This window comes from Pagrus pagrus (assembly GCF_965226575.1).
Source record: "Pagrus pagrus genome assembly, chromosome: 15".
NCBI classification, from domain to species: domain Eukaryota; kingdom Metazoa; phylum Chordata; class Actinopteri; order Spariformes; family Sparidae; genus Pagrus; species Pagrus pagrus.
Genome location: NC_140199.1, coordinates 10,734,012 through 10,757,933, shown reverse-complemented (window position 1 = coordinate 10,757,933; position 23,922 = coordinate 10,734,012). Strand labels below are relative to the sequence as shown.

Here is a 23,922-nt window from a genome sequence, read left to right as displayed (position 1 = left end):
CAACAAGTAACAATTAGTCCATTAATCGATCAGTTGATTAAAAGTATTGTAAGGACTAATTAACTATTTGGATAATCAGTTAATTACTTGTGTCATTTTTGAAGTTGAAATCTCAAACTTTTGCTTGTTCCAGCTTCTTAAATTAAAGGATTTGCTGCTTTTCTTTGTCATTTATGATAGTAAATCAAAAGTAGAGTCTTTGGGTTTTGCATTGTTGGTTGGACCAGAGAAGCAATTGGAAAATGTTGCCTAATGCACTGGGATCGACAATGAACATAATCATTAGTTGCAGTCCACCATATATCTCCCCTAAACTAGTGAGGTGTCAGTCATTGCTTCTGTCTACATCTTGAGCATTTGTTAGTTTAATAACCTGACATGCTAATGCTACAATGTGACAGTGGGAGATGAATAGGGGGAATCATTATCAAAAGTCGAAGAGTGAAAGGTCAAGCTTGGTCTAAAATGGACCAATTCAATCATGGTCCTCTCCTCAGCAAGCATAATTCAACAGAATTACTGTCTCCTTCTGGGGGAGGATGCAGCCCTATAAAGCACAAATACAACAAAGACATACACATATATGTTCTGTTCTGTCTCTTGTAAAGACATTCACCCAAACACACATACACACAAGTCACGCAGGACAAGAAGTTCTTGTACAGCCTTTTAAAACCTGCTTTAGGGCACTCCTAATATGGGGCGTTTATTTTCTCATCTGCTCATATTAACAGACAGAGCCTCTGTGGGATCTGAATATGATAAATGATGTTTTCAGAAATTAGAGGGGCCATCTGCTTCATTTTGGAGAGCAAATGTAGGAACATATGGCAATCGGCAATAAGAAGATATAGAAACTGACTCTGCAGAATATAATTATTTGTAAAAAAATAAATAAAAAAAAGTGAGTACATTTCTAATGAATGTTGTATTTTATAAATACGTTTATTAAGACCAAACAAGACAAAGCAGGATCTCCCAGAAACAGAACCTCTGAATTAGAAGGCTTATTTTCCAATTCAGTGTTATAAACTAAACTTAAAACTTAAAGAATCTCTTTGGATTTGTCTTTGAAACAAGGTATGTGGTTGCCAGCATGAGCTGCTCTGCATGTTTGAGAAGATTTACAACATGGATTTAAACAGAGTGCAAATATTAAGATCTTGAGACCAAACATTTCGAGTGATAGAAACTGATAGAAACTGAGAAAATAATACCATGCAAACAAGGCTTAGTAAGGATTAAACTTCTATCTAATTCTGTTCATATTTCAATAAATGAACTGTATCAACTAAAAAAAACACAAACATGTAAAACAGACGGAACAGTACCTCTTATTTGCTACTTGTTCTCGAAATCATGATGAACTGACTTAACTTCCTGTTTCTCGCATACATAATAGGTGCGAATACTATCACATCCACCAATGATGTCAACATAAGTCACAAGACTTGTCTGGGAAGCACCTTAAAACTTCTGGGAAGTTTCATGAATGAGTTTACTTCCATTCATGTGAAGATTGTTCATTTCAAACTAATGCTGCAGGATTTGTTTTTGTTGGCTTACAATAAACATTTGAAAACCTAGGCTTTATAGAATCAGCGTTTATGTTTTCCATTAGAGTTACTAGGTACCAAGATTAAAACGGATAACATAAAGCATTCGCTATGAGGTAAGTGTGACTGACTTTAAGTAACTGTGGAAACACTTAAAATAACAACACATTTATAACGTACTGGGCTTCCAATGAATTCTAATGACAAACTGAGCAAATAATTCCTAAAAGGGCCGAAGGAAGTAAAGCAAGTGCAAGGTAAGTGGATGTCACATGAATAAAAAGTTGATTCAAATTGAAAGCCCTTTACCAGCTCCATTAACCAAAGTATACGGAATTGAAAGCAAAACTTACCAGAGAATTAGAGAGTGGTTAGCTAATGATTGCTGCAGTATAGTGTAGAGAGAGTAGACTGTTTGAAGGCTGTGTGTGTGTGTGTGTGGGTGTGTGTGTTGGGAGGAATGGGGGAGCTGGTGCAATGGCGTAACCCAATCGGCGTGAGTGACAATACACAAGGAAGGGGGTAGGGGGCTCTGACAACACAGCCTATTCACTGGGAAGGAGAAAAGGACACACACTAAACTTAACTGACATACAAAAACACACTCTCAACAAAATCACTTCCTGCCCCGAACCTCTCATTTTCTCTTTCACTTCCCCTTCACTGCTGTATCTGATTTTAACAGTTTATTAGAGCAGATACAGAGGGCGTGCTCACACCTTTTTAAAAAAATGGACACTGATAATTTCTGCTTTTGATGCTGAGGTCTGTGTAATCTACATAAATACACTGTGCAACACCCCCTGGAGCATGCTGCTTCACAAAACAATCCCCACATCACAACATCCATTCAGCACTCAGCCAAAAAGTCAATGCTCCAAAAGGGCAAAATGCCTTCCACTTACCCACTTCCATGACTGAAGTAGCCAGCCCCATTTGCTTGATTTTTTTTGGAGAGCTTTCAGGGTTTCAAATCATCCTGCCAAGCTTGCACAGATTTACTCCAAAATGACAGTCTTGGCTAATCTCACGCTAACAGAAAAATTCTTTGCTAAAATCCCAAGCAAAATCTGCATGCTTTCACACAAAAATAATTAAAAACAAACAATCGTTTAACAAGAGCTGATAAACAAAGTATTCCTTCTTGGTGAAGACGCTGCCAGACTATCCACCCAGATGTGGCGAGAGATTTGACAACGCTTCAGTCTGCTCCAGTGTCTGTGTATGATTAACCTCCCCCCACTCCTTATGACCACACTGGTCCACACTAAACCAGCCTGGCACAGACTGATTCTGCACCGCTGAGCTGTTTTACTATTGGTGTAGCCTCTAATCCTGTTACTCTGACTATCCACCACAGTTAACGGGATACCCCCAGTCCAACAGTCACCATACACACGCATACTGTATAGTAGGCAAACAGACGTACATACAGGCTCTGAAAAAAGCCTTTGTGTGCACTTGAATATACATTGTTACACATACAAACACACAGTCCGGCTGACCATTAGAGCTCCACCACAGAGCAAATAAACTGAGTTAGAGGGCATTAGGATCAAGCTACTATTTCACTATTAATAATCTAATAATAAAATAATCTGCTCTACATAATTCAATTTAGTAATGCGCTTTCCAATGGTATCCTGTTTGTAGCATACAGTGGCATGCCTACTGTACCAGAACATTTTCTATGTTCTATACAAAACAGACATACACAAACAAATGCTATGATTTGCGACCAAAACTATATTAAAGATATCAGGCATGTTAAATGTACTATTTCTACTGATTCATCACACTAAGCATGGCTACAAACATGAGGAGTGTAAAATTGGGGACGCTTTGTAAAATTTAAATAATATGTTAATCTTTTGTTACACATACTCAGTTGAAAAGAGTACAAAGACAATATATTCAGTGTTTAACCTTATCAACTTCATGTTTGAATATCAGTTTTGTAAATACATGCCTTTTCTGAATTTGATTCTGGCAGCGTGTTTCACATAAGATGGGACAGGGACAGAGGCAACAAAAGACTGGGAAGTGGAAGTGGAGGTGGGGGTAGTGGAATGCTCAAAAACACCTGTTTGGTACATTTCACAGGTACACAGCTTAATTGATAACAGGTGGTAGTCTCATGATTGGGTATGAGAGAGGCACCCTCAAAAGGTTCAGTTGCTCACAGGCAAGAATGGGGCGAGGATTGCCACTTTGTAAAACATGACCGTATAAAGGATGTTACTACATGGGCTTGGTTAAACCTTTGTTGGTAAACAGTTTGTTTGAAAATGATTTCAATCAATTTTTTTTAAAAACTTTACTCTGAGACAAAATACTCAAAATGATCTGGTAAAATCTGACAAATACAGAGGTTATCATTTGACAATCAACCAGCTTTCTTCTATTTACAACAGTGATGTTTTGGCAATATGATATTTTCATTTTATTTTCACACATTTAAACCACTCTGTCCATCACTCTAAGCACCGCATGTTTGAATTATAGTGAAGATAATGCGTGTGATGGTACTCCGAATGGAAGTTTGAAATCAGAATACCTCCTACCTGAAATGGAGCTGTCATGTTTTTTGCTGGATGACTTGCTTTCCTGTTTGAAGGAGTTCTCATCATCTGCATCCCCATCCCCCCACCACGACGGCTGGCCATACAGGGGGGTCCCACGAGGCAGCGCTGTAACGTCCGCTGAGACAAATGCACAGATGCAGACATATTTTACAAAGCCTCGCAGACAGTGCACATTTTAATGTGGCTTTAAGTGGAATCTGCCATGTTAATGTGTTTATTACATTCTTCACACACTCTGTTACTGTTGACATAAACTGCTCATTGTATCATGATGACACAAAGTGAACCCAGCTGTTCTTTGTGTGTGTGTGTTTGTTAAATCCCCTCTGGTCGGGTCTTGCACCACTGACCTATTTTCAGAACTTTAGCAGGATGGATACACACACATGATATGTGCACACTCTCTATCATGCTCTGGTTCTCTTACTCTCTCAGACACAAGCAGTTTAAATCAAAGAGAGACTTTCCGCTTGTCTCTCTCTTCCCATTAGAATAAAAGCTGACATAGGACAAGCCCCACTGTTTGGTTCTGCAATAACTTCTTTTTTTTATATTGGACAGCACAGTAGAGAAGTGACAGAAAACATAGTTGCGAGAGGCAAGAATGGCATGTAACAAAGGTTTCCAGCTGGATTTGAACCAGAAATGTCACAGCTTAGAGCACACTGCCATAGGACACCTTCTTTTTGTGTTAACCTCTCCCGGCTTTATTCTCTTCCTTTACCTCCTTTTCCTTTAAGTACATCTTATCCTGAGCTATGTAATTTTAATCACAGTATATCCAGATAATTATAGATGCTCTGTGCCAAATTGCATGCAGTAGAGAGGGGCCCTTCTATATAAAAGCTACTGAATGTATGTTCACTGTGAGGCATAATATCTGGGTGAAGCCTGGTATTACAGTAGTAACACTGCAGGATTACATGCACAGAACCACAGAGAGGGGTGTCATTAAACACATGAGCAGCAGACTGGGAGACGTGCAACACGTACAGTATTTGTGTGTTTGCTGCAAATGTACACTTGTGCGTGCCTGTGAATGTAACAGCATTTTAAGAAAAGTAGTGCTGGCATATGGGTGTGCATTATGCACGCACTCTGACCCTGTTACTGCTAAATCTTTGCAATAACACAAGCCCCATGTGGCCTTGTTTTAACATCTGGAGCTTAACCAGGACCCCTGCTAGCACCCCAGCCTGGTCAGTGACAGCAGTTATTAGGGACACCCTCAAATCTAAACCGCCTTTATGTTAAAACAGACTGACAGCATATTGGTGCAGTGGTTAAAGCCCTTGTCCTGGTGACCATGTCCACCCCCTACTGGCCTGAGATAAAACCCCACCACACCATATTATGTGTGACAATGTGTTTTCTTAGAGGAGGAAACAATCCTTAAATGCTTACAAAAGCATAAAAACACAAATGTGTATACAACTTGTACTTCTGTGTTGCGAAAATGTGGTCCATAAAATATCAACAACAGTACAGGAGCGCAGAACAGAGAAGTCAGTGCTCTTCGGGTTGTAGAAAAACACAATACATCCAAATTCTGTGACTCGGTGTTGAAATTGGGCCATTTTAGTATTTACATTAGAACATTGTGAAGAGTTTGTGGTAATAATATGATCCCTTGCTCTGTTATCATTTCTGACTATAACCCTATGTTTGGAATTAAACAGTTGCAAAACTCAAATTTAAGGTTTTGCATTCAGTATGACCAAATAAACACAGCAAATTGCCTTCATTCAAATTAAATACTAGGTACTACAGTGCACAAAAGACACCCAAAAAATGTCACAATTTTCTTTATGATCTGTCTCTCACCTCCCATCCTCTCCTCTCCTTTATGCGATTCCAAAGGTTTAGTTTGTGGCTCTTTGGAAGAAGTGACCCCATCTGCTGCTCTGCTCTCCACTGGCCTTAGACTGCTGCCACTGGGGGACTTAAGTGCCTTTGTTGGGGTCTTAGCAGGAGACTTGCTTGTGGTTGTGGCAGTAGTGGTTTCACCGTTGGACGGCTTTTTGCTGAGCTGGAGGCCGCTGGTGAACTTTTCATGCTATAGGGAGATGAGAAATTGAGCAATAAACAATAGATAGATAATTCAGTAGTACAATACAACTGTGTTTCTTGGTGAACAATGATACTTGACAGTGTGTGTTTGGGCACATGTTGTGCATGTATATATTCTTACCTTAAGAGCCTCCTCGGGCACAGTGAGCTCTCCTCTCACCACCGTGAACAGGTTGGTATGTGAGACAGACAGGCTAAGGAAAGACTGGCTACAATTATGATATGTGATATGATACAATTATGATGTTCAGACACACACAAATTTTATACACACACATATGGATGCATTTATTTACTACTTCAAGCTGTAAATTGTATTATCTTCACATAGTATATAGCAAAGAAATATGGTATTTTGGTAAGAATCAAAATAATATCATCTCTGCTTGAACATGTTTTTGGAAGGAAGGATCCACCTGATGGTGGGGTGTGAGGTTTTAAAAGATCAGAAAAGTGAAAGGATATCATATCCAAACCTCAGCTTGTCCTCCAACTTCAGAGTGATGTACATCTGCTCCTGGATGCGGACATCATTTACAAAGGTCTGCAGAGGGAAGAAAATACAAGAATTAGACAGTAATTTAAATCAAATTCAACAATAAACAATGATATAAACAGACAATGACACAAATTAATATTTAGTGGTTGAAACTGTTGCTAGGCAGTAATGTTACTTGCATGTGGTCAGTGAGGTCCTATAATGCATGAAGCCTTGAACAGTCGAGTCAGCTGAGTCTTGTGTCTCTTTATAAGAAATCAGTTGCACAGCCAGGACTAAAGGCCTGAGCATGACAATGCACTCCTTTCCCTTTCACTGTTTTCTTTCTCCCACTCCCATTCCCCCTTCAACCCCTCCTTCTACTATGCAGCTCTGAGACGGATCATGTTTCACTGAGCTGCAAATGAAATTCTATCATACTTGCACTGCTGTTGTAATAAAACATTCCTCTCTGCTCTCTAGTTAGATGCAGTTATCATAGCCTCACAAAACAACCACCAAACACCTCCAGTGAGACAGTAAATAGTGGCGCTGCCCAAACACAGCTTTTTGCTCAATGCTGTGGCAAATCGCTGTATATCTACTGACTCAGCAGTAGAAAACTTCCTCTGAATCCAGCAAAAGAAGCTGGATGGATAATGACACAGCAGGAAGTGGCTCTGACTCCTGTTTCCTGTCTGAGAGCTGGAGCGGATGTGAAGGACATTCTGCATGTGTGTCCAATCTGGTGGGCTGTGACTGATCGCTAATCACTACATATGACTAACAGCATGTGGACACTGTAACCGGGTTTTACTGAGATACGATAGAGAAGTGAAGTGTATCAAAATGGGAGGAAAACAGAGTTAATTAATGTTTCTCAAGTTTATGATGCAAAATTACCTTAAAAGTCACAGATAAATGTTTGGATTTACCAAAAATGATGTTATGTACTGTGATTAAGTGTATAGTGTAAGTTTTGGTGTAACATCTATCCCTCAACCTGTTTAATCTACTTTGTCTTCAGTTAGTGCTGTTCAGTGTTTCCAAAAATACCTTCTAACAGCCAACAGAGACTGTGCTGCGCGTTTCTCCACACACAGATTTGTTTAATTACCAGAAAAAATCTCAATACACAGCCCACATTGTTCAACAACTCTTTCAAAACTATCACATTATTGCTGTGGGTTGTGAAATATTAGCTAAATCACGTAGGAATGTGTCCAATATTAAATGTGGGTAAAACTAATTTTAGACTTTGTGTTGCACACACTTGCAGTATTCTACAAGCATTTAAACAGACAACTGTACCTAAATGTCACTTTAAAACCACAATTACAAACTAATCTACTCTTGAGTGCAACTGTTTTAACTGTGTTCTGTTGTTGTTTTTCATTTTTATGTGTATTCTCTTGTCATCTACTGGAGCTCCAGGGTTGTATTTTGCGTTTTTGTGCCCCTTTGTTTATATTTGGATCACAGATTGTGCCCTTAAATTGTCATTTGCATAATTAGTTTTAGATTCCAATTGACACCAGTCCTGATACAAATCTTTATTGACAGAGAGATTGATAAAATTGAACCTTTAACCCTTCAGGTCATCATCTCTGAGGTTTTAACCTTGAATTTCTTTGATTGTGTCCTCTGTATCTCTTATTTTTTCTCTTTCCGTGCAGTCTCAGTCTATCTCCTTCTAAACCCCTTTACCCTTCCTTCAGCAGGTTAAACTCATTCTCTTATCTCACCTCACCTCACCCCTCATCCATCATGCATCTCTCCTCTCTCCTCTATTCTTTTCTGTCCTTTCTTCATTCTCTCGTCCTTTTATCTTTCTTTGTCCTCTCTCTGAATTTGCATATTTCCATCTGTGTACTCACCCCATTCAGGCTGCCCAGGTCCTTGACCTTGTGTTCGTCAGTTCCAGCCTCATAGTTGATGACTGCATGCTGCTTATCCACGCTGCGGGACTTCAAACAAAAACACATACATGGAGCATTAACTCAAAGGTTACAACTTTGATCTGAATGTGGTTATAAAGATGTAGCCATTAAGCTCAGATGTCTTTGGTCCACATTTCTTAATAGACAGAGGGGGACATTAGTTTTACTCTTCATCTGTGCTGCTCTTCTGCAGAGCAGGAACTGTTTCTCACAAAAACCATTAGAGGGCTGTGTGTGACTGGAGCATACGGTGCTGTGTTAAATTTCTGTGGAGGTATGAGCATCCAATGTAAACTATTTCTGATATCTACTAAAATATCAGCTTGAAGCTTATCAGCAGGATTTTCAATGTCTTTGACACTGCACACTACATACTGACGGCACCAAATTCATGCGCAGCTGTGTACGCACATACACACAGACACACACAAGGAAAACACTTAAACAAACGAAGGACTGGCGGTGAATGTATTGATTTTCTGTGGTGTCCAGATATGAGCCTATCAGCTGTTTGGAGGATAAACTGCTTCCAGCACAAACACTGCAACCTTCTGTATAGTAAACACAAAAGAGGGGATGTGAGCCTTAGATAGTAATATATTGTGGAATCTGGCAAAGATCCCACTCATGTGTCAATGTCACATAATTTTAAACCATATCTAGAAGTATGCATTGACACTGATTGTTAAGCAAATTTGCTGCGATGTCCAAATACCCTTCAGAAAAGGCACATCAATAAAATACAAGATATAAAGTGACACGAAATTGTTTTGCTTTTATATTGGCTTTACTAGATCTCATTTCAATTTTAGTTATGATGATTTGAAAGTCTGCTTTGTCTGAGTCAGAAGATGTTCAGTTTAAGGAAAAGGTAACAAATTGCTCAGTCATTAGCTCAGAGTGCTTAAAGTGATTGTAGTTCAGGGCTGACTGGCCCATCTAACAAATCAATGAACAGTTTTAAATTGTTGTGCAACTGAACCACCTTGTCTGACTCATGAATCACACACTTGATTCGAGAATCAAACGATCAAAACCAAAAGAAAGTAATTTGCACAATGAGATCCAGGTAACCGTAATGTCTCTGGGAGCTGAATTCTTATATGAATCTTTCCTATCAGCACTTTACTCTCCTTGTTCAAACAAAAAGACACCTGGACTGCGCACTCATGCTGAAGCCAACTCAACAGATTACCTTAGGGAGATTAGGCTAGATCAAACAGGATGGAAACCAAGTGAGCTGTCTGTTGTACCTCACACTGCAGGATAGAGCAGACTCCTGCTGGCACACATAGATATACTGCTGACCAACTGAATATGTGCAGAGGCAACTTAGAATACAGATGTGGAGTAGCTCAACATAGCCTAACTAAAAAGACAGGGTCAGCAAAATAGATATATTTGACCAAAAATTTGCTTGAAATGAAACACATTTTATTTTAGACAGGCAAACAAAGGGACCTAATCATAAAAAGTGGAAGAGATAAAGTCATAAGTAAAATTTGATTCGTCAAGGAAACAAAACACACACACACACTGCAGATGAGTTGAGCTATGAGACAGAAAGAGCTCAAATAGCCTTACTGACTTTCCTGTATCCATTTTACCCACAGGAAAAATATATTATATGATTCGGGCTGACATCATGGAGACTGTCCCTGGATTTATCACACTTCTTCCCCTTTTCAATAAATATAATAAGTAAGAATCTATTCTGATCATGAGGCCAAAACCTGGAAAAATCACTGTCAAAACCATGGTCATATGTGTGATTGATAGAAAAAACAAGCTGCTGGTGAATTCTTCAAGATGACACCAAATCAATAACAAAACTCACTCCAACCACTCAAAAACCAGCATGATAATTCTCATGTCATACAATCGTTTGATATTCTGTCAGTGTGCGTGCGTGTTTGTGTTTTATTTGGTGCATGACACAAGCTGACCTGAACGTTTAGCCATGTGATGAGGCCTTGGCTTGTTACAGCGGTCACATGGAGGACAAACGTAAGCAGCTACTTAAAACACACACATACACAACGCCAAAAAATTCCCTCAATTTGAAAGATTCCCCATATCATTCTATCATTCCAGAGACATCACAAGGTTAGGAATACAAGAGCACACACACATACACAAACGGAGGAGCAGAAGACCTTCAGGTCATCTGAGATATATCAAAGAATGTGTTTGGGGAAAAAAAAAGATCTTTAACAACTCTACATGCTTCATTAATGACCCTAATTACTTCTGTCCTGAAGTTTCCTCATCTGAAAACAGGATTGTGAGAAGATTGAGGTCAGCTAGGAGACTAAAAAATTCAATCAGCAGACTGAAAGGCCAACATGGTTAACTTTAGACACAGTGTCTACAACTGTGTAATGTCTTCAAAAATAAGGAAGTTTTTTCAGTTGAGATTGAGAGTCCATTCTTGGCCCTGGACTACAAAAAAATGACTCAAAACATTTTTTATGGGAAATATGCAGGTATACACAGATTTTAAATTAAAATTTGGTTGCACCACACTGACTATTTTTAGGCTGACAATCTTTTTCACAGCTGAGCAGCTAAAAGCTACTTTGCGAGGTGCTAGATATTGGTGAGAAGAAGACAATGTAAATCAAGCAGACTTAGTTAGTAGAGTGGAAAAGTGAACCATACTGTGCACTTGGATTTTAGGAAACGTTAACTTTAATCAGTCATGTACTGCTGTTCATTCCAAAAAGAAATATATATTGGATGCTTTTATGAATCTGATTTATGCTTCAGCCTCTCAGAAATTTATTTTATTTTTTTATTATCTCTAAAGTTTGGATATGATACTGTAAGGATCAGTATCACCAATTGGAGTAAACTGTATCTAAAAGGCATGAAATGTGATTAATTTAAGCTAATAATAAATCATGCATTCATTAAACCTGGATATAAATCTAATTTAATGCTTTGTATTAGCCACAGTGATTTGAACACCGTGAAGTAAAGCTAATTTCCACCAACACAGTCAAAATTAATAAATATCAGTGAGAGTCCTGAAAGTATTGTGACAGTCTGACAGACACTGGTACCATTTAAAACGTCTTTTCGTATGTAATGTCATAACAGAAACTGCTGCCATGGATGCACCCTCTACTCACTGCAGCAACAGACTCTGCCTGATAAGATCTAACTCAGGAGGTATCTGCCCCACTTTCTATTAATAGTACGGTGACCAGAGAGGTACACATGAGCATACACATGGTCTCCCTGGATGTGTGCTCAGCTTCACAGACATAACCTCAGTGCACACACAGTCACACACACATCAACATCAAGACATAAAAACATGATCTGTTACTGCAAGAGCAACGGCATGCACACACAGCTCTTTTGTAGTGTCTTCAGGCAGACGCAGTAAACAGTGAGCTTATGAAACTGACTCCTGTGAGGTCAGCAGGTTATTTATATGACTGGAGTGAACCTCTTTGCAAGTGTCAGGCTCTGAGTGTTTAACTGGCTATGATATTGTCTCAAAACTTGGGTGACTTACTAAGTATCAGACTGCTAACAGACTGCCATTCTTTATTTTTTGTTGTTAAGTCCAAGGTGTAATCCTTAAATATATTGTTTTGTCCACAACCAAACATATGCAGTTCACTGTTGTAGAGGAGTAAAGGAAGCAAAAAATATTCACATTTAACATTTTTTGCTTAATTTTACTTGCAAAATAACTCAAACTGGTTAATTGAAAATATTATGCGGAATATTTGGCTATTAATTTAACAGTTGCAGCTCTAGTCCAGTTCTGGTTTATTGAAGCAGCAGTCAGAGGCGTTTACTGTAGCATTATTGTTTTGTTTACCTGTAGCATGAGCTCGCAGTCATCCCGGCCGACAAAGATCATTTCCCGGGGGAGTCGGTGGCGAGTCCCCCCGCTGCTCACCAGGAACCAGGAGGTCACACTCATCTTTGCAACCTGCTGCCGCCTCTGGTATACACCTATTATCAAAGTTAAAAGAAAAAAATATTTGCTTACTGCATAGTGTGGGGTTAAAGGAGAAGAACAAATTCCATAGCATAGATGGCTTAGTACCATAATATATTCGCAAATGTGGTCCCGAGGTTTGAAGGCCATTCTTTTGCCCTATCTTAGTGGTAGGACAATACAAAAGTAATTAAGTTGTTTTAAATATTTGAAAATAAAGTAGTAGTTCTATAACACACCTCTGGTCCAGGTAGCTCACTGCTGATAGACTGCCGACAACACAGCACAGCTAGGCCATCCTGAGAAACAAAGAAGAAAGGAAAAGATTCTGATTTTCTTTTTCATTTATGCTCACAGGCGCAGGCAAACACATAACATTTTTGTCTTCACAGCATGATATAACTAGTAGAAATATATGAACATATGAAGCAATGAAGGAAGACAGCAGAGTCACAGACAAAGTGTAAACATCGGTAGAGAAACACTGAATCAAATCACTTCATCTTGCTTCATTTTGTTTTGCTGGTAGGGGGAATGAGGTTGAGTGGGCGGTCTTGCAATGTGATGCCTCACTGTCTACGCCTGGAAATGAACACTAAGCCAGCCAGTAAGACGCATCCTCTCTTTCTCTCTGCCTGCCCTGATCACTGCCAGATGTTAGAGGAGGAAGTGATGTAGGAATGTTGGCTGGCCTCCCCAGCAGGACATTTATTTTCCCTCCTGCCTGCCTCCTCCCCTTGCTCTCCTTCAGATGAGCTGGAAAGGAGGTCAGATCCACTCTGCTCTGCTCTAACTTTATAACTGCCCAGGCCCAGAAGAACAACACTACGCAGAACTAACCGACAGGCATTTTAATTGTGTGGTAGTTTTCTTACGGACTGACTACATAGCATGGTAGAAGTTTGGTTTGGTGGCTGATTGAGTGACTGGTGGGACTGATGTTTCCTGCCAGTGAAATATAGCTGGCTGTGAAATGTAGCAGCCAAAAGTAACTCATCATAACTGAATTTTTCACACTGTCAAAAGATGACAATAAAACAGAGTGGAGCCTCTCAGAGTGATGTGAAGAATTTGTTGGCTCTGCAGTGAAACACATTTTTAAAAGATTGCTGCATTTGGGTTCATTTTAATACTAAGGTTTACACAATTTGAATATTTCTCATAATCATTTATTTAAAAATTAAACATGTTTCAAAGGGAAGCCTTTGATGGTAATTTAAAAGAGCAGTAAAATAACAGCAACTCTGTCGTGTGTAGAAAGTGCCAAGAAAAGCCCATCAGAGAGGGAATTAAAGATTATTGAGCTAAGCCCTTGCTCACTTGACCTCATAAGTACTTGGTATACCAACTCAATAATCCCCTGGGTAAAATTTTAATCAACTGCACACCTCTGACAGTTCCTTGCACGATGCTGTTGGGAGCATGACTCAACCAAAGCAACAGCTGTCTCTGATGTAAACAGGATCAGCTTTTCATCATAGTGACAGCTCAAAATATCTACCAATTTTATATGTGTGTGAAACATTTAATGAGGAAAATTCAGACATCTGTAAACGGCTATGATATAAGTAATCTGCTGCAACATACTGTCACAGTTAAGTGTTTTTTAACATATATTATGTCAGTTTTGCCTGAATGGTGTTAACTGAAGAGCGACAGGAAATATGCAGACTATGAGAGAAGCCTTTTGTAAATAATGAGCAGTATTAGTTCACATATAAGGCATTGCTTCATTATAAGAAATCCCCCTTAACAATTAAGCCTAACATAATAGTCACACTAACCTTAATTTAATCTAAATTTCTGCAAACCTTATTGAAAATACCTCTTATAATCGTACAACTAAATTCAGGGAAACGTGGACTACAGACTGGATAACAATGCTAGATTTGATTTCCTTTAATGCAATCAAACAGTCACTGGCCAAATTCCAATTCAGTATTTCATGCTCAAATGATGCAATGCAACACTGCTGTCACATGATCACTTTGTATTTCAGAAATGGAACAGATATTGCATTTAGATGCAACACCGAAACAAAACACATGCATACATTATCAGAGAAAGCCTCTAAAGAACAACAGCACTGCCATTACACTATAATTATATGTGGTTTCCCCTCCCCACTGTAACCAAACCATCTGAAGGCTTGCAGTCTCAATAACCGCTGCACACTCACTGCAGAATGCAAGGTTAACGAGAATGTGGTTGAGGAGCCTGAATACGATGGATACCAGCCTGTGTGGTGCCGTTAAAAAACCTTCTTGCTATCACACATGAAAGACATGGCACAGCTAGAGGAATGCAGCGGTAGGTCTGACGAAGGAGACTCAGCAGTCTGGCTTACATGTGCTCCTTACAGAGCTAATGTTAAACAGTCAGTTCACCAAAACTACAAAAAACTGAACTTTCCACACCAACAGTATGGCGACGATACTGCCTTTGAATTTAATGTTTGAATTTCAAAGCTCTTTTTGTTCCATTTTGTATTAAGAATGAATATCACGACACCCCTTATCGATTTATACTTCGGCCTCCGCCGCTATACAATGGAGGTGAACAGAATAGTTTGAATAGAACAGAATTACATTTGTGGGTAAAGTAATAATTATTGGAGTCCTACTTATTCTGGAAAATTCAGAAAAAATGTTTAGTTGATTATTTTTTTGTTTCAGTTATTTTTCAGGCAAAAATTCAAAATAATCCCTGGTCCTAGCTTCTCAAGTATAAAGCTTTGTTGCTCTTCTTTGTTGCAAATAATAGTCAACTGAATATCTAGACTGTTGCTCAGAAATAAGCAATTTGTCACCTTGAGCTCTGGGAAATTTCAATTAGCATTTTTTTTAACTTTTGTTTGACATTTTATATATCAGAAATGATTAAATGATTAATCTATATAATCAGAAAACAGATTATTCAATAATGAAAATAATCATTACTATCTGCGAAAGCAATTACAACAACTTTTCAAGTAAATAAAAGTAAAAATATGTTAAGGTTTTGGGTAATTCCGGTAAAATGATTGTTCCAACCATTCTGCTGTGTCTCACTGTAATTTATCAAACATCATTGTTCCATACTTCTTCTACAACTTACAATGACAAACCTACATCAATAAACACCACATGTATCATCTGAAGACATGCACAAATGCTTGCTTCTAAATATCAGTAATACACAATTTCAATGTTTAGACATTGGCAAAAACACTTCACACTGATGGTTTCATCTCATCTCCATTCCTCTCTTTCAGCAACTCAAATTCTCTCTGGGTCTAGTAAGGAGAAATAGTGACCTCATGGTTTTGGCAGGAATTCCCCAACCCCCAGACCTGCACTCATACTAGTTCCCACATACTCACATACTCTCTCTCTCTCTCTTTCTCTCTCTCTCTCTCACACACACACACACACACACACACAGAATTAAGGAGTGAAAGGACAGGATTATTCCAAGATGACTGTGAATTCTTTGTGTGAGGCAGTAAAGAAGTCAGGAAGCATGCACAGCACTTCCTGTGGTGGATAGACCTCACTCATCTATTGAGTCCATCTAATACTGACTTAACAACTATCTGACATAAATGAAAAACCATGTCATCTACAGTGAGGCTGCTCATTAAATCCTCAGAGGAATTGAATCACATTGTCATGAGGAAAATCATGTTAAACACTAACAAAGGGGCAGATTTGAAGCAAATGGGAATGTGCACTGTTATTATTATTATTCATTATATAATAAGATGTTCAGACATTTAAAATAAGCAGGGTGATTATTAAGCTGTGTTGGATAATCAGATTTATTTGCTGTGACTAATCGCTCTTGCAGTCATGTTTCCGTATCTAGCAAATTGTTATATAAGCAGTCCTCTATATTTTCAACAATTCAAGTCTCTTCCCTCCAATCCAAATTAGCCAATCAGACACTGGCTGAAAGAGGACAGGAAGTAATGTCATTGAGCACCAGTTTATTTGCTGTCATCATTTAATATGCTTCTTTACAGCAACACATGTCTGCTGCCCTCCACATAGCATCTGGCTCCAGTGAGTATCCAGGATGATGCAACAGCTGGGTAACCGTCGGCACTGCTCATCTGCTTTTTCTATCTGACCTCTTTGACTGTCACATCACCACTGCGACCCTGATAGCTGACTCAGACCACATCACTACCACTCAAAGCTGCTGTGTGTAGCCTCCATACACAGATTTACACAAACACTCACATGCTAGACAAACCAAAGTGAGATAGACAGTCACAGAGAAAGAAGCAGGCAAGCAGAGAGAGACAACTCATACTCTCGTCACGCACATTTCCACATGGTCTCATGATGTGAGCCAAACTTAGCCCTAGTAAGGGTGTGGTTGCCTGCCTACATTGTAAAAAATGTAGCTTAATCTCAATGGCGCTGAATAAAAACTACAGCTGATGCTTGCTCTACAAAACCCATGAAGTAAAACCCATGTTTGGCTAGGTGACACCCTACATGCAGTGATTCTAAGGGAAGTAGTAATAACAGAAAGATGCTCCTGGCTGACGAATAATGATTCAATTGAAAAGCTAAAGCATTTGCTGCTCTGAACTTTCATGTCTGGTCGGTCTTTCCCAAGAGAAATCCGCAGGCAGACAGGAGGTGATGCATTAAATGTTTACAGCAGCAGCAAAAGCAGATTGTTCCGATATAAATAGCACTCAGTAGTTACATTCGCTTGAGCAGTGATAGCCCCCTTGGCTGAACAGACAAAGTAAAGAGCAGTAACCGTATTAAACTGACTCATTGCAAGGTGATTTCATGGAAGTGTAGCACAAAAACACAACAGCATAGATGGCTTAGTACCAAAGATATTGTTCAAATGAAAGAAACATGACTCTTGTAGACTCACACTTAATGTAAGGCCTTAAATTCACGTTCTGAAAGAAATATTGTTATCAATATTGTAGCTTTGCAACAATGGAAAAAAAGAGCAAAGACTGTACTATGTGGTGCTAGACAGTACCTTGGAGGTATAAGTAAAACCAATAAAAGGAGAGTACACTGAAGGACAAGACAAATAGAAGCAGCAGCCAATTCCCTTGAATGTGCTGATGTAAGGTCAGGAAGTCAATATTTAATAGACGAGGGAGACTGATTTGGTTTTGTCTCAACCCTAGAGCTGTTTTGGGAGCAGGGAAGACCCTGAAGGGTGTAAAGAACCATCCAGGGAACAGACTCAAGACTAGACAGCCGGACAACCTCTGGACAAACAGACAGACAAAAGGCTTTTTAGTCCCCAGTGGCTGAATCTACTGTAGATTTATAAACTTGAAAGTGTACAGTAGAGGAGAAACACAAGGAACACAAGACTATTGTTCCTCTCTTAACGTCAAACAACAGGAGAGACTGGGCTTTTTCTATGATGCCTGATAAAGATATAGCAGACACTTAAGCTGAATGACAAACATAGTCCATACACAGTAGCTCCACTGGGCAGCCAGTCAATCACAAAAAAATTGTTTGATAGCAGCTAAATAATGCAGTATGTATGAAATGTTCTAGGTCTGAAATTCAGAATGCATAAAGGAGCACGCTATGGCTGCTCCAGGGATATCAGTCTCAATTTTTTGTGATTCCAGCTGACATGTGAATCAAGTTGGCCTACTTTACCTCTCCTCATAAATGGAGAAAATCCCACAAAGGGCACAAACAAGTCATATTCTGTTTAAGGGACCTCCTTAGAAAGAGCCTTATATAAATCTTTTCTTTGTCAAGTTGCTCAATCCTCATATCAACATAGTAATTTGTCAGCGAAAACCAAAAAACTACAACCGGAGGCTGAAATCTATAATAAGCACGTATATACTTTGGGTTTGTTGTGGTAAAGGCTGATTAAGTGACCTGAGGATGGATGCAGTTTGACAGCCAAGGATGCTGCTCCACCTTCTAAACACTGCGTGGCTAGCTGGGTGACAGCATAATTTTTGCCATTTTCTCTTCTCTTCAATGGCAAGTACATATCCAACAGCAATAACAACAACACGGTCATGTGTATAAAATGAGAATGAAGCATTTGGCTAAAATGGGTCATGCTTTCCCCAATGTGTTTTTGTAAATCTGGGTCCTGCCTTTGAAGTAGGATCAAGTGCACTAAATTTAAATGTTGGTTAAATTTCGTAACAAATAAAAATAATTAATGTTATTGAATAATAACATATATTGAACAGCTTCTAATTTATGCAGCCAGATTAACACTATACACCAACATTAATCTCTTATGACAGGATAATAGCACCATGCAGGGAGATAATAAATCATTATGGGGTCAGGACAGCACCTCAAATCTGTAGAAACTTGAGCACACATGTGTACGTGTGGCTTTATGTGTGTTAATGTGGTTTGTGCATGCAGCATGTGGGAAAAAAACTGTCCAATGCAGCAGAAAAGACCATATGGTGCAGTAAAGTGGCCACATGCGTCACATGTGCAGTTGGCGAGAGGAACAAACAAGCAAAACACCTCCATTTAGCCAGCATCCTTCCAGCTTGCCTCATTGTTATTATGATACACACAACCCAGCACACCCATGGCCTTAAGATACAAACCCACCACATGCTCAGTGACCCCTGCGTTCCACATGACCTACAGACCTACATATGGAAATTCACTTCACGGATGTTAAAAATTGTACAGCATTGCAGATAAAAACATAGCCTGCCCTTCAGCACTATCTGAGAAAGTTATTATTCTTGTGGAGTCTACAAGGGGGGAAGCCAACACTGTGAACAAGCTCTTGTTCTGATAAAGAGATAATAAAAAATAGATTAATAATAATCCAAGAGAATTAATGAAGCACATGCCCTACAGCAAAGTCTTTTTCAGCGCATGTGACTAATTCTCCGAAGCGTGTGTGCAGAACATTTTTCAGACATTATACTAAAATACACTCTTTTCTGGAGGCAGATTCCTCAATGAGGCATGAGAGCAGAGGAATATGCAGTAAACTAATATGCAAACTTAAATTAACCATCAAAATGTTAGGGCAATAAATATATTAGGCTACAGCAACTATTTTGTTAATCAATTTACTGTTAAAGTAGGTTTGGAATCAAAAGCAAAACATTCAATCATCATTGTTCAAAGTTCTACAATGTGAAAATCTGATATTTTTCTCCGCTTTATATCATTGTAAACTGGATATCCTTGAGCTTTAGACTGTCAGTCAGAGAAAAAACAATTGAAGATGTCACTTTGGCCTTAAGGAAATTGTGATGGGGTATTTTGCTATTTTCTAGTGAAAAAAATTTGGCAGATTAACCCATATCAAAATAGATAGTCAGTGGCAGCCCTTTATTAGATCACTCGTGTAATATACAAATACCATAAAGCTGCTGTAAGAGATATTAGAGAGATTAGAATAAGTGTTAAATAGCTCTACATTCCAACTGTAATCACTGTTATAGAGCATTTGGCCAGTATCCCATGTATCTCAGCCCCCTGCTCATGCAGTAAAAGAGGAAATAAATTGTCTGGTATACCTGCCCAGTTCATCCAATTAGGACAGAGAATACCATAACGAGGTGATCCTCCTGTTCTGGTACCTACACTGGCAATGGCGGAAAAGAAAAGGTACCAATTTCAGCAATCCCAGTCGGTTTGGCTTATACTACCAAACAGGCCAAGCGATGAAAAACAAGTGAAGAAAAGAAAGAGACCACAAAAGAGGCCTTTGGACTGTTGGTTGGACAATAGAGGTAATTTGAATACATCACTTCCTGGGAAAATTGTGACGAGCATTTTTCAAATTTTTGACATTATTCTATAAATTGAGGAAATAATCGGCAGTTCTCTTAAAAAATCTTGATCTTTGATTTGGACAGTAATACCTAAATATGATATATTCCTGCACACAGAAAGGTATTTTAACTGGGCTAACATATTTAACCTGTCATATGTATAAATCACTTTATGATGTAGCTACAGAAGCCAAAGCACACAATAAGTTTGCTCTGGTGAGTGCTTATATGGCCCCTGCTGAGCAGATAATGACTGACCGGTAGGCCTTTAACAGGAACATTAGTATTTGACCAACCCTGCCACGTTGATTATGGCACCAGCGTTTATGCAGCCCACAGAAACAGACTCAGCAGCGGACAAAAATAGTGAACTCTCTCGCACTGAAATCTACACTGGCACTTAGAAGGAAAAAAAAAACACCAGCGTTAGCATAACAGGACAATCAGGGGGACCCTGGCAGACGGAGAGATGGGAATGGAAACGGCCCAAATACAAGATCAATATCTGCAGTGGAAAGAAGCACAAAATACCGGATACTCAGAGGGGAGTACGTTACACCCCAAAACAGATGTGAAGGTCACCCTCTGTTTTATTTTTCATTTTGGGAAGCTAATGCAAAAAAATCAAACCAGGCACACCCCTGATGTTCCATAACAAGGGAGAGGCTGATGATTATGTATTGCTTCAAGCTTTTTTCGTGTTTTCTGCTCAGCTCTGCTGTCTATCCCAATTTCTCCGCTCAGACTTTTTTATTCAACCCCCCGTTTTTCTCTTTGTGACTGCACACAAGCAGGAGCTTCACCAGGCAAAGTTATCTGGCTCTCATAACGCTTTTAACGTTTATACTCTGGCAGATCACACAACTGAGATTCATCGCTATTTTTAGCCACAGAAACCCTGATACAAAAACACTTTTAAAAACACCTTGAATGGAATAGATTACAGTATTAAGTTTCAGGATAGGTTGTTTTCAGTCACAAACAACACTCCCTGACCACTGAAGTAAAGTGAACTCACTTCCTAAACTTCCTACGACACACAATGGCTGTGGGCAGGCTGGACAACAAAGTCCTCAACTAGAACAGAAAATAGGTTCATAATAATGAAGGAAACACTGTTCATTTGCCACAAGGTCATTAAAAGAGTTATGCTACTGAACATGAGACACCAAGTTATATAGGACAGATGAGATAAGGGGTTACAGGGGATGAAAAAGCAGTAATTTACTTCTGTCTGTTCACTGTTAATAGCCAACTTATGACATGTGCAATTGACCCATCAGCACTGACAACTTGGTGACAGCAGGAATTTATACACTGTTTAATTTTCCAGTTTTTCAGAGGAAACCCCTGTACAACAAGAAATCTTCAACAAATGTAAAAAAGAGTGCACTATTACTATTTATTCTCATAGTTTCCTGTGTTATCATCTTCACTGTAACATGTAAACGGAGGTAGGCTGGCTAGGCTGCAGTCTAGCGAGGACGTTGCTGCAGCTTCCTCTCCGTCCTGTGACACTGACACAGTTTTTAAAAATGCAACCGCCTGTAGAGCCAACCAGCCGGCCGGCAGCCACATTTGCGGAGAGGACAGGAAGGAGGCGGAAAAAGGCAGAGTGAAAGAGAGAAAGGAAAGGAAAGGAAAGGAGAGGAGCAAAGCCGGACTGGATGGTATTATCTGCAAATTTAATGGCTCCAACCCAAAATTTGAATTATTACAGATGAGAGGGGAGGGGGAGGAGACTAACAAGACTCGCTGTGTGCAGACTATGGCTCTCCAGCTTTCCAACAACACATCAGTCCAGTATATGGACAGCTTACTGTGTCATAAACCCAAACCAGAAATGCAAGCAGACTTCACTGATACCTCTGATGCTATAAGATGTAATTAAGGGACATTATCAGGATGAAAAAACAAAATCAGGCTGCTGCTGCTGCAGCTGCTATGTATATACGTCAAATGTTTAAAATACATGTATATGCCATGCATCTTCTTCTATCATTTAAACTAATCATTTATTTCAAAACAGTCTGTCACCTCACAATTAAACATTAGTTACACAATTTTAAATTATGCATAGATTTCTTTGTAAGATCATGCAAATAAGGCACCTTAACGGTATTGTTAAAGATGCTGTGATGCATTTAAAGCACATATTTTGCCATTTCCCAGAGTTTTACATCTTATGTGATGATGACAGCAAAAATCAAACTGAACACAAAGAGAGCGGATGCATGTAGGCCAGCTACATCTGCCCCACGAAAACAAAGCCCCCCACACAGAAGAAGAGGCTGGGGTCCGACTGGCATCGGGAAACACTGTGCAGCCGCGTTATGTAGCGAAACACCTACTCATATAATCTACCCATCAGACAATAAACATAGACTCAAAGAGGACTCCCGAGATTCGTCTGTTTCCAATTAGATAAAACACAAAGCGTCCATTGTGACCGACCTTCATTGATGTGCATCCTGTCTCGATAGCCTCCGTGCGGTTAAAGGAGGATGCAACTATTAGGGGAAAAAAACAGGCCAGTAAGAAATAATAATAGCACAGAGGGCGAATGCGGTCGGTGTTTTGTTTTTCCGTTTTTACAGAGGCAGAAAAGTGGCTAGGCTGTGTGGCTTTACAAAGGCGGAGCAGGGCAGGCTGGTCATGCTGCTGCCGACAACAGTAGCCATACAGTTAGCCAACAGGGAGTCACACTATTTCGTTTAGCCGTTATAAGCATAACAGGGTGTTAAATTACGGCGTTTGTTTATAAGGATTCAAAGCATCAATTTGATTTAAGGCTATGGGGTTTTAACGTGAGGAGCTCCAGGAACTGCTGTGCCACCTCGGAGGATCTTACATCAACACTGAAAGCCCACACTGGCATCAATAGATGGACAGAAAAGCAGAAAAGCGACTCTTCCCATTTTTTCTCTGCCCGCAAACTTCACGTGCGTCTAACGGTCGACCACCTAGCTAAAGAGTGCGCTGTTAATTAGCCTGTCTTTTCTACTTTTCGCTGAATAAAAGTGAAATGTACTCCTCACTTACCCTTTTCCGTTCTGGTGTGTGTTGCTGTTGAAGATGTGTGCGTGTGTGTGTGTGTGAGTGGAGCCCAGCCCTGCCGTTGCTGCAGTTCAGTCTGGCTCTACGCGTCGGCCTTCTCTCCCTCCGTTGCTCAGCAATGCTGCTCCCTCCCTGCGACCGAGCGGAGCGGCGAGCGGAGCAACATCCCGAGAGGAGCGTCAACGCAGCGGAGGCTCGTTCTGGACTTCCGGCTACAACTTTCAGAATAAAATCGCAGCAGAGATTTATGCGAGTGGGTGATCTGTCAGTAAGCCTCGAGGTGACAGCCTGTGTAGCTAGGCAACCGTATTTATGACTAATCATGTGACCACAGATTTAGGAAAAATGTAGTCCAACGTACCTAAATCTGTAGGATGAGATTGGCACCTGTAATGTAAGTAAAAAACAACATTTAAATTGATATTACTGTATTTTATTCTGTTTCTTGTGTAGGCCTATTTACAAATGAGAGAGATGAGTATCCATCAACTCAATTATCAATTTATT

The 23,922-nt window shown here is 39.6% G+C and overlaps 1 protein-coding gene across 9 annotated transcripts in view; it reads right to left on the bottom strand.

The window, feature by feature from the left end:
• cep170aa (centrosomal protein 170Aa) overlaps window positions 1–23,655 on the bottom strand; it is a 41,794-nt gene extending 18,139 nt beyond the window's left edge. For 4 of the 9 annotated variants that reach the window (XM_084375314.1, XM_084375318.1, XM_084375316.1 and 1 more), the window contains exons 1-8: window positions 23,401–23,654; window positions 12,830–12,889; window positions 12,468–12,604; window positions 8,567–8,656; window positions 6,677–6,755; window positions 6,333–6,391; window positions 5,966–6,197; window positions 4,121–4,258 (exon numbers count right to left, since the gene is read on the bottom strand). In XM_084375314.1, the coding sequence (XP_084231440.1) occupies window positions 4,121–4,258; window positions 5,966–6,197; window positions 6,333–6,391; window positions 6,677–6,755; window positions 8,567–8,656; window positions 12,468–12,572 (703 nt within the window). In that variant the 5' untranslated portion in view covers window positions 12,573–12,604; window positions 12,830–12,889; window positions 23,401–23,654. Of the gene's footprint in view, window positions 1–4,120; window positions 4,259–5,965; window positions 6,198–6,332; window positions 6,392–6,676; window positions 6,756–8,566; window positions 8,657–12,467; window positions 12,605–12,829; window positions 12,890–22,812; window positions 22,869–23,400 lie in introns of all 9 variants that reach the window. The other 5 variants (XM_084375317.1, XM_084375322.1, XM_084375319.1 and 2 more) reach the window with 3 other exon arrangements.
• Window positions 23,656–23,922: the final 267 nt, after the last annotated feature.